The sequence below is a fragment of the Anopheles moucheti genome, chromosome 3, assembly GCF_943734755.1.
Source record: "Anopheles moucheti chromosome 3, idAnoMoucSN_F20_07, whole genome shotgun sequence".
Lineage (NCBI taxonomy): Eukaryota > Metazoa > Arthropoda > Insecta > Diptera > Culicidae > Anopheles > Anopheles moucheti.
Window position 1 is genome coordinate 75069987 of NC_069141.1, and position 11782 is coordinate 75081768.

The following is an 11782-nucleotide window of genomic DNA, read 5'->3' on the forward strand; positions in this document are numbered from 1 at the left end:
ACATCATCACTTTTCGAATAAAAGAATTTTATCTTAAAATAGGATTAAACGTCATCATTCTTGTTGACATTAATGAAAGTTGTTGAACTGGTCCAGCGCACTCAGTTAAAGTACCGCAGTGACAGTTCTTCTTGGGTAAAATCGGGTAAGACGGATACAGTTCATCAAGTAGGCTGGTCGTGGTTTTAATTGCACTCTGTCAACAATTCTTACATCGACTTCGAACCAATACAACTTTAATATGTAAATCATTTTTCTAGTGAATATTATGTTAGCGATATTCATCCGTAGATAATTAGAATTTCTAATGCATTCTGAAAAATAGCCATTTTGTGGGGGGGGAAAAAGATATAAAAGTACCAAAGGGTCATTAAAAGATCAAAGATTTTTTTCCAAAACACCTAAGCAAATGATTACTATTACAACTATTACAACTAAATACTTGAAACTTATTGAATTATTAATCTTATTTATGATAAAAAACGAAAATATCTTTAAAAGGCGTATTTTGTTATGCTGCCCAAGTTGCTAGAATATCAATTTGATTTTACATCAGAAGCGACATCAAGTTATTGCAAGTTATGCAAGTTACTTTAGGAATATTGTTCAATTTATTATTTATTTATTTTAAATTAGTGTTACTTTTGTTAAATTCCTCACTACATTTTTACTTAATAATGTTCTTTAAAGAAGGAATTTGAAGCAAAAACATTGTTTGTTTTAACGCATCATATTGCCATGTGTCTATTTGTTTCATGTCTGCTATATTCCAATTAACATCAAACTGTTACTGTTATTAAATTTTACCAATTATAACCAGAAAAAAAGCTTTACCCCCTTTTTTTTAACTTTGTTTCTCTCTTTTTGCGCTTTTAGTTGCGAATTTTGTGCTTTACCGCACAATGCGATATCTAAAATACATAAATTTTACACTGTCCGCGTGCACAGTGTAATTCAATTTCAGGAAGAAGTATATTTACTATTCTTCAATTAATATCACCTGTACACAATGGGGTACAGCGATCGAGAGAGAGTGACAGATAAAGCATACAAAAGACGAAATGCATCGAAAATCAACAAATTTCCAATAGTCCATCCAATAAAATCGAATTTCGGTTCAGTTTTCCTTTTTTGTGTTTGTAGTCGAACGCGATTTTACACACCATGGGCTCTCGGCCATGGCTACAGCAAGCGGTGAATCTCACCAACTTTGGGGCGGCCGATTTCCAACCAACTATAGGAGAAGCGACCCGATTTCTGCCGATCGATACAGCAGCAGCAGCAGCAGCTGAAGGAAAACTCAAGTAACACCTGCTCCATTCGTTGGTGCTGTGTGGTGCAGCAGCAGCAGCAGCAAGCCCAGAAAGAAACCTTGATTGGATGATCGATTCGGAAGATGCCGAGCAATCCATGTGTACCATATGCTGCCAGGTTCGGTCCGATGGCTTGGGGAGCAGCAACAACAACAAAAAAAGGCGAAGGCACACAATCAAGACACCTAGACACCTCACACAACTACCCCACACTGTAGCCCAGGTGCCGGCCGGTTTCGACTGCAATAACCAGTCAACCACGGTAGTTACCTTCCCGCCCCGTCCATCCCACATCCCGCTCTGTCCCCTAGCGCCGGTGGGTGCCGCTTTCTTCACAGACCGTCAAACCTTTGGAGGGGCGAACAGTTCCCCCAACGAGGAGTCGCCCAGATGTCCGCGCGGTTGAGCGAAGAAAAGCGCGGAAGAACACCGAATCGAGACGATGAAGACGAACGCACAAGTTGCAGTTACACACAGTTGTGCCCTTCCGAAGAATTGGGCCCCTAAGGTCTCAGGCGATCATGCCGGTGCCTCTTGGACCGCCGTAGTGCGCGTGCAGATTTGCCCAGCGCGCGTGTATGTGCAACGCTCCGTCTGTGTGTTGACACCAAACGCTACCAACGCACACCGTCACCGTCTGCTGAGCCAATGACATGATGGCGGTGCGCACAAGTGTACACGAATCGGAGAAAATAAGGCTCCGGCTTCCTCACAATTCAATCAGCGTGCGGAAATTGCAGAGGCCCTTTTGGAACCAACACACACACCAAGGCATTTTTGAAGATCACAATCGTTTGGTGTTAAAAATCGTTATTCCCAAAAATATCGCCACCTTCACAAACTGGAACAAGCGATTTCGGGACCGAAATGGCCTTCCATTCCGATTGCAGCAGTAACGTCAGCAGGTATTCTGAGGATCACGGGTGACTCTCGTTTGCTACCTGGGCATGGGATTCAAAACTTCACTAAGCTGGTGAAGTCCCTTTCCAAAAAAGTTGTGTTGAGACTGGACCGTAAAAGCCCCTCTCCACAGCACAGACTACCTGTCCAATATCCCAAGGATACCCGATATTCCAGTTCCAGTGCCCAGACACTGGTAGGATCATATGTTCAAAAACGAGAGGTTGAAAGGAATATTAATATTTCTCAAAAACATTCTTCAATTGTACCAATAAAAAGAAGCATTTTTTATTGACTTCTTTGGAAGATATTTCATTAACTCTCATCATGTACAGAAACTCTTTCGCTCGTCGATCCCATTTCAGATCTTAACTCTCAGGAAGAGCTCGAGATTTTTTTGTCCGATCAGAGTTAGATCAGTGATAAAACAGCTACAAAACACCCGGTTCCTATTAGCACTACCCGCATCCGGTAAACTATCCATCAAAGAATTAACACGAGCTCGCGTCCAACAAAGCTAACAGACGCAAAAGCATGATCATGACTACGCGGCAGCTTCCTTCTCCCGGACCACAAACTATACCATCATTACACGCACACACCAGCAAAAAAGAATGTCCAAATACCTCCAAAAAAAAAAAAAACAACAAGCCCACGAGATGTAGGTTTTGGGTTTTCATGGCGCACCGTAACATGTAGTTCTGCCCTCCAAACCATGATCGTGCGCGTTCTGGTTGGCGATCGCCATTTTGATTTTCGTACAAGCGCGGTGACAAGCGCGATCGGGAAGAATGGAGCATTTGTTTGGATCCCACCCCACCAAAACTTGTATCGTTTGCAAACGAAAAGTTAAGCAATTGCAGGAGCAACATTTTCTAACATTCAATATTTTTTAAAACGGTTCTACTACTACAACCTTTTTGTGAGTGTAAGCATATTTACCTGCTTGCAACGGAGAGTGACCGCACGAAAAACGCACCCACTAAGTGTCAAATGTTCGGTTTAGACAGGCTTATTTGTTCACGAAACAGTTCCAGTCTGTGGCACCTTTTCCAAGTTGCTCCAAACACGGTGTTTGTGTGTATTTCCACACCACAAATGATCACACTTTCAAGAACGCACACCTGCTGCTGCCTGGTCCCGAATGTGCAAAATCTGGAGAGTACCACACACACACACACACACACACACAGGGCACAGGTGCGTGCGACCTCCACCGGCAGGCAGTGCTCTTAGTGGCCACGTAGTTAGTCCACGGACAACCCAAACCACGATCACAGGGTTCTCGAGCAGGAATCACGTCACAGGGATGAATAGTCCACTTTCACACACCGGTCCGCGACCCAGTTGACGGAAAGAGTTACTCGCGTCGCACAACAATTTATTCGGTTACCCGTCAGCACGATTTAGAGGACGATGGCCGAGCTTCAAGCGATTTGGCAAAAAAAACAGTAACCAAATTGTTGGTTTATCTCAGATAGTTGGATATGCAAAGATTGACGTACTTACATTCAACAAATGACAAGTATAAACAAGGTTTACTTTATCGTATCTCTCATTCAATGATCGTTTTCTAATAGAAAATCATAAAGTCGTTAATTAACGCGTAAGTCAAAAGTTTGGATATTTTATTTACAAATCGAAATTTGCAAAAAAATTAGCTTTATTATAAAATTTCTTTAAAAACCATAGTAGAATCTAGCTTATTTGCGCGTCTGAAGAGCAAACAAGAAAATTAGGACCAAATTAGACCCTTAAAATTCACTTCCGAACTCTCTGCACACTTGCCAAACGGTTAGGAAACGTTTCCTGTTTTTCCAATAAGAAAATGTATGATCACACCCGTGTTCAAAAAAGCACAACAATTCCGCGCACTGTTATGGTAGTTTGCAGCGAACGCGTTGAAGCCAACAAGGATTGTCGCTTGGGAGAAGCGGTCGGTTTTTTTTTTCTATCCTCGCCCCTAAAATTCACCCCTAAACTGGTACTGTGGTGGTGTGTCTCGGGCCAAATCTCGAGCCTTCCTGCCAAAAGAGACGTTGTGTGTTGTTGTCCGTCAGACCACAAACTCACGAGCACTGGTGCAAAATGAATGAAGAACGAAACACTTTTTCGCACAGCGTCCGAATGATCGATCGCACCATTTAAAACGCACACACAGCGCGCGCGGTCTACCGAATCGGTTTTTTTTTTTCATTCGTTCTCTCCCTTTCTCTCTCTCTCTCTCACACACACTCTCCGTCTCTTTCTCACATACGCAGCCAGTGCACAATGTTGCTGTTGGGGTTGCTTTTCTCTTTCGTTCCTGTGGGACTCTGTGGTGGTCGACTGAACAATGACGATGGGGATGATGATGATGCACCGGCTGCTGCGATGGTATGTTGTATGTTGAGGGGTGCGCTTCGAGAGCACCACAAAACCAAACAGAAGAAAGAAAGAAAAAAAAAACAACTCACCAAAGCCACATGCAGACAAGGAGTTTGCGCTCGACTTTTTTATCTTTCTCACTCTGTCCCTCTGTCTCTCTCACTCTTTCTCGCATACAATTTCATGTTGTACCGGTTGGAGTTTTTTTTTTAATTTCTCGTTGAACTATTTCTCACCCCCCCATTCGGCAAACGATGATGTGTACGACGAGCGGACACATGAAGGAATCCATGAATGGGATGTCAATACTGGCTGCAGGGGGATGCTGATCTCCACACTTTTTAAAAAATCTTTCCACAAACACACACACACAGATGCAAACAAAAGGAGAACGAAGCCGTGAGAGTGCGCGGTTTGCACAAACACACCTAAAGTCACTGTCAAAACCAATAGGATTTTACCGTCAGCAAACAACAGTTCACAAAAATCGGAGTCAGAAAGAAGAGTGAAGCAAAGTGGAGAAAAGATGATAAACAAGGTAGCAAAATAAAACATCGCGTGAACGGGAAAGGAGCATAGACAAAACAGTCTACAGAAGCCGGTATCATAAAAATACGCACACAATAACCTGCCGCATGATTGCGTTGCAAACACACAAATGCTTATTCGCACAACTACATCACTGTTGCTGTGCACAGCACACATACAACAAGCGTGCGAGACCAGGGCAAAAAAGAGAACTGGAATAAATGGATAAAGTTGCTGCTGCTTATAACACACACGACGAGAATCGGACCAGTGCCGGTGGCAATAAATACCGGCACAATGGTGCCGAACGTGGTGTGCATTGGGGATACTATATTTTATTTTTGCCGTTTTTGCTCTCCAAACACAACTACATGCGAAGTAATGTGGATTGCACAAATCCTCCACTGATATGTACACACTATGTGGTTTCTTTTGTTTTTCCTTTTACCTATCTCAGTTACAGATTTTGCCCACATTTGATGATTAGCGTTGTGAAGAAAAACCAGGATCAAGGCAGGCTAGCACCAGCTCCAAAGCTTCGAGAAGTACTCTAAACAGCATCGAAGTAACACTAGAACTAGCGCTTTTGGGAGTTTTTTGTTGGTTTGTTGGCAAAAATATTCTCAGAATTGTCCGAATTCCTCAGATATCCTCAAGAATGGTCCGAGTACCTCAGAGATATTCAGAATTGTGCGAATTCCTTAGATATTCCCAAGAATTGTCCGAATTGCTCCAATATTATCAGAATTGTACGAATTCCTCAGATATTCTTAAAAGTTGTGCGAATACCTGAGATATCTTCAGAATTGTGCGAATTACTCAGATATTATCAAGAATTGTGCGAATACCTCAGATACCCATAGAATTGTCAGAGTTACCTCAGAAATGCTCAGATTTTTTTAAGAATTCCTTGAAAATCAGTAAACCTATATATTTTTGTTAGGTTCTTCTTAAACATTTAACTCGTATTCGTTACACACTTTTGAGTTTTAAATTGAGTTCTCTTTGTTTTATGGGCAAAATAGCGACATTTTCAACTTAAACTATCTGTCACAAATTGAAAACCATCTCAAAATTTACCTCAGCAAGTACCAGAGCTTTATGTATGCTCTTTTAAATAGCTATTGCGAATGTCCAACTTTAAAATTACATCTTCACCTCCAAACGAGAGGTTTTGTTGGCACATTCCGTGACAAAACCGGAAAGAAGTGGAAAGAAGTCCACCTAAAGCTGGAGCTTCCCAAAGCTCCTAGCTCCGGTGTAGTAAATAAAGATGCTCCAGCTAGTGGTACTCCACATTTCAATGTCATCCAGCATACACACACACACACACACACACACACTTGAGGTAGTGAAGAGGGCTCAGAAACGAAAGGCGCAACATTGTTACTAACGATCGATGGTAGCAAAACAGAACGCACGAGCTGCAAAACACTTTTACCATCCTCCTTCGCTGCTGCAATGTTCGTTGCTTTTGCGTAATTCGAGCAGATGATGTGATGGCATGGCTTGAAGATAATAGTGCACGGTGAAGAGAGAGAAACATCTGCTCTGTACCGCATCACGCACGCACTTTTATGATTCTCTCCACTTCTCTCCACTCTGACACACACACACGACTAGAGCTCATGTGTCCGAAAGCTAAGGTGTGAAGCGCGACCAAACCATCTCTACACCCTGTTCTGGACATGGAGAAAAATGTTTGTTTTCCGGCACCGATAAAATGTGGACTTCACGGCCCGGCTGTTTACGCGTGCAAAAGTTAAGACGTTCGCACTCCCGGCTTTCGTCTTCTACGTGCTACGTGCCTTGCTAAGCAGTTTGATATGTGTTTGCGATTCGTCTCGCAAGTCTGTAGCGACGATTGTGTGAGGTGGTGAGCTAGAAGACAATTGGACATATGCTCATTTGCACACTCGACCGCGTTTCACGATGACGGTCGTTGGTGATGAGGTGTTAGCTTTTTTTTTGTGCCCATTGGTTCTTTGGTTCCGATGTCAATGACACTGAGCTGATGGACGTGGGGAACATAGAGAGGCCTGGATGAAGGGCGCTACTAAAGGAGGCCCAGCTCGCTTGCAAAGCGTGCGGAAGTCAACGTTTATCGATCAACAGTGCGGTGTGCAAGACGGTTATATTCAATTGATAAACTTTGGTGATACGATTTAAGGTTTGTTTAAAATTAACACTTGCTTGTTTAAATTCTACACAACCCCCAAATAGTGGAGACAAAAAAAAACAAACGAACAAGAAATGCAATGTAAAAGAACAAACAGGAGAAGCAAAGCACAGCAAAACAGCAAAAGAAAAACAAACAGCACAACCAGGAGAACACGAGCGAACAGCTCAATCGTTCATTACACAATCGGCAATACATTACCACCACGAGTGCAAGGAAGGGTGAGAACAGAGAGGAAACATAAGAAACACTAACTTCCGTTCGAACAGGGACGAACAACAAGCAACAACAAAACGAAAAGATGGCAACGCCAAGAAAGAAGTAAACAGGAAAGCAATGGCTTTCGTTTTCAGTAGTTGCTTCTCTGCGATTCGATTGCCAACATTCAAATATTTCGCTGACCATTTGCTTATTGATTTCAATACGATAATCATTGCGTTCCTTCCAAGTGCTTTGTAACGTACAGAAGGAAACATCTCTGGTAATTGCATATGAAGCAGGGTAATTCAGATAATTTAGGTTATATATTTTAAAATATGCAACAAACAAAAGGAATTACTTTATGCAACTTTCATTCATTTAGAAAATGTATCTATTTCTCCCATTATGCACTAACTTACTGTACGCAATATGCTTCTGTGTCGATTATTGATTTCACCACAGACAGCTCTGCATGTGCTTTCTTATAGTCGAGACCCATTTGTCGATGAAAACGACGAACGAACAAATTCAAACAACGACACTACCGCCATCTAGTGACAACTTTTTCAACCGAGCTTTGACGATGAGCGGAACTTTCCCGTTTGCCAGTTTGGGGTGGTGGTTGAGTGTAGGGGAAAACGGTCACGTTTAAGATTTGAGCGTTCTGTAGCTGATCGTAACCCATCGCTAGCAGAGCATACGGTGTTGTGATAGGGAGGGTCGACTGCATCGTTACAGGTCAGAAGAGTTAAGTCAATCTATATCTTTTAAAATTTTCTCTCGATAGGATTGGAAATCGGGCGACTGGTTTCGTGATCCTGGTTAATTAAGAAAACCAACAACTCACGATGCGAGAGAGAGCGTGCTCTCGACCATTGGAAGGCAAAAAATGCATAGTTACAAGGATGTTGAAAGTTGCCGTGTAACAGTCCTTGTGATCAATACATAGACGTTTCACATATCCTTATTGGTGTACAAATAATTACTGATGAGTAGCGCACCCGCAGCTCGTTCCCAAGCCTCTCCCTATCAGCTATGCTTTGGGTTAAGAAAGAACAGACGATTATAAAAACGCTTGATTCGACTTATTGCTCCTGTTTCTTCATTGCATTAAATGCATTAAAAGTCAGTGCATTCCCGAATGCATGCTTCGTTTCCCAGGGGTAGAATTATACGGGCACACAGCTTTGCCTCTGCGTTAAGCCACATAAGCGCCACCTGGCGGGTGCTTTGGGTGAGCTTTTATGTCATACAACAGTTTGTTGTACCGCATGTAAACAAAAACATTCGTAGGGTTTCGGGGGTTCGGGGGAGTGTGACAGCGTTCTGAGGTCGATCGTTAGACATCACTAGCAGAACATATGTTCCCGAGATGGGGAGGGTCTATAGTTAACCCCATCGAAACCACGGAATCATATTTAAGAATTATTTTGAATATTTTCTCTCGATAGGATTGGAAATCGGGCGACTGATTTCGAGATCCTGCAGAACGTAATAACAAATCTTGTAATAATGGAATGTATAGCAATTCAAGTAATAATTACGATGGGAATGCGTCAAACGTAATTGCACCTGTACCTATTCATATCACTGAAATTGGCTCGAAGTACGGGTACACAGATCCTTCTCATATCTGATGGCATACTCCCATGAAAAAAGGTACGTCCGTAGATGGCAATTTGTTGTCTGTGTTCAAACAATAACCAATTATGTCTATGTCTTCCTCGCTTAAATTATGCTTTAGAAATAATATTTCATTCAGTATTTTGGGGAGCAGCCTATTTCTTCTGTCCGTATAAATTTGCCCTACCTTAGAGAAAATGCGTGCACATGGAACAGAGCAAAAAAAGCAATAAATCACAAAATATCCGCATTCGAAAACAATCACTATCACAATCCCAGATTCCAATCAAGACAGATCCGGATCCGGGATCTGGACTCTTGTTTTGGTTTTCGATCCCGGTTCGACAGACAGATCCGGATCAAAAAGGATTGTTTGGGATTCCAATCCAGACGATCCTGGATTCAGGATCGAATCGGGATTGATCCAATGAAGGACCCAATCCCAGAATAATGACTAGCCCTTAATTCTCTTCATGACTTTTCGATAAATGTAAAACAATACCAGCACGTACCTGTAGCTCTGCCTCGGACACATCGATTTCCCCGCGGTACACAAACTCGATGATGAACTGCAGATCGGAAAAGCAGATATCTGCCGGCAGTATGATGGTCGGATGCTTGCAAGGGTTGTCGAGAAGAATTTTTTGAAAGTATGCCGAACACGCCGACAGCACCACCTGTTGACAGAGGGATGCGCGGATCAAAAAAATTTGATAAGCAAACCACACTACAGTACATTATAGGGTAGGGTCCGGCAGCCCTTACCTTGTGTGCCTTCAGCGAGTTGTATTCACAGGCGAGCGTTACATCGACGAAGGATTGCGATTCGAGCAGCTCGTGAAACACGGATGTCATGTTGGATTGGTAGTTGTTCCATCTTAGACTAAAATACTGATGCGACGACCGGGCTCCCTTCGAGTACGGTGACGTCGCTGGATATGTGGACGAGGGTAAATGCGTCGGGGCGGGTCCCGCTGATGCTGCTTTGGTATCCATCGTGTGTCTGTGTGTGTTTTTTTTATTCCTTGCTTTTCTTTAGCTAGTAGGACTTTCTTTGCGCTGCTATCGTTTGGTGTCAATTGCAAAATCGGGCTTGCTTGCTTTTGTTTTGTTTCGGTGTACTCCTTCTCTTGTTGACTTATATCCGGGTGGATTTCGTGCCTATATGCTTGCTATGCAATTTTTGCTATAAATGTCTTTCAGACTGACTATTATGGTTTACTTTGTATTTGTGTATTTTTGGTTTGACTACGATTTGACTAACTGATTGTTGGTTTACGTGGATTGAATGGCTTCGATTTGACTATCTAGTTAACACAGCATGCACCATCGGTTGCTTGGTGAACTGTTGTTATGGCCTTCGTGTGCTGGAAAGGGAAGATAAAACAGATATTGTAGATTAGTTTCTGGGATTTATGAAATATTTGAAATTTTATTATAAATCGTATTAAACAGAACAGGATGAGTAGTATACAAGCAGTCTCCGAGATACACTATTATAGCGGACCGCTATATCCTGGGAAAAGCGTAAATCAAATATTGGTTCAACTTCGTTTATACTTGAAAGTCACGAACTCGACTTTCTTCTCTGAGCTTAATTTATACAGCGAATCTGACTTTTTTTTTAAAGAATACACTAAAATCGAATAAAAAGAACTATTTTGCTTAGATTTTATGCCTTGAATTAACTCAGCTGTGAAATTTTCAAAAATCGCATATCCGCGTATCTCGGGGACTGCCTGTACATCATTACAGTTTCAAAACTACAGTGCGTAACACAACTATAACGAGCCCTTTTTTTGCAAATTTTAAAGCGTTTATGAGTATGGTAAAAACAATGGTTACCTTTTTGTAAGTTTGATTTATTTGAAGCGTGATTAATTTCTTCAAAAATTAAAAAAAAATAAAAACATAAACATTCAAAAAATTATAAAAATAAAGAATGATTTTAAAAGTTTCGGTTCTAGAGTGGATGGAATAACCGCAAAACATTCGTCTGAATTCCCTTTCGTGCTACCTTCTTTGCGGCCTAGTACGTCATCGGAAAGATAAATAGCAAATGAAATGCTAGCCGATACCGAAGCATACACACTTCAGGTGTGCTTGTGCGGTTACACGTTTGCGGGCAACTGTTGGATGGCTTTACCAATGCCACTGTGTGTACATACACGGTCGTTCGAAGGTGCCAAAGCAAACAACGGTCAAACGGTTCCAGCGGTTCGGATGGAGAGTTATACTATTACTATATGCCACTGAAATTAGTAACGACTCAAAGGACGGCGGATAGCTAGGGAACAGGTTCCGGTGTTCGGGGTTGAGATGGCGAGACATACGCTCGAGCAGAGCAGTATTTGTGTTTGTATTCTAAATACCTCAACAAAGCAAACGGTGCCAAACTCCAACCGGGCCAGCGTTATGAATCGAGCTGATAATATCGCAATGGGAGGAAGCAAGCATAGTAGAACAAAACTATACACAGATCAGAAGGAACCATCCTGATGCGATTCAATGTGTTTTGCAACGCTGGCCAAAAGAAACTTTGAAACATTTTGCTGTACAGTGCGTAACACTTAGGTCATTTGTTTGGGAGTGCCTCGGCTATAATGTCCGCGGATCAGCAGGTTTCCGTTTCAAGGTAAAGAACCCCCACGAATTCAGTGCAGATGGTTCA

At 42.2% G+C, this 11782-nt stretch overlaps 1 protein-coding gene across 1 annotated transcript in view; it reads right to left on the reverse strand.

Annotated features, from left to right (window-relative positions):
- LOC128304942 (AF4/FMR2 family member lilli-like) overlaps positions 1-10289 on the reverse strand; it is a 62550-nt gene extending 52261 nt beyond the window's left edge. The window contains exons 1-2 of the mRNA XM_053042193.1: positions 9877-10289; positions 9624-9788 (exon numbers count right to left, since the gene is read on the reverse strand). Of these exons, the coding sequence (XP_052898153.1) occupies positions 9624-9788; positions 9877-10107 (396 nt within the window). The 5' untranslated portion in view covers positions 10108-10289. The remainder of the gene's footprint in view (positions 1-9623; positions 9789-9876) is intronic.
- Positions 10290-11782: the final 1493 nt, after the last annotated feature.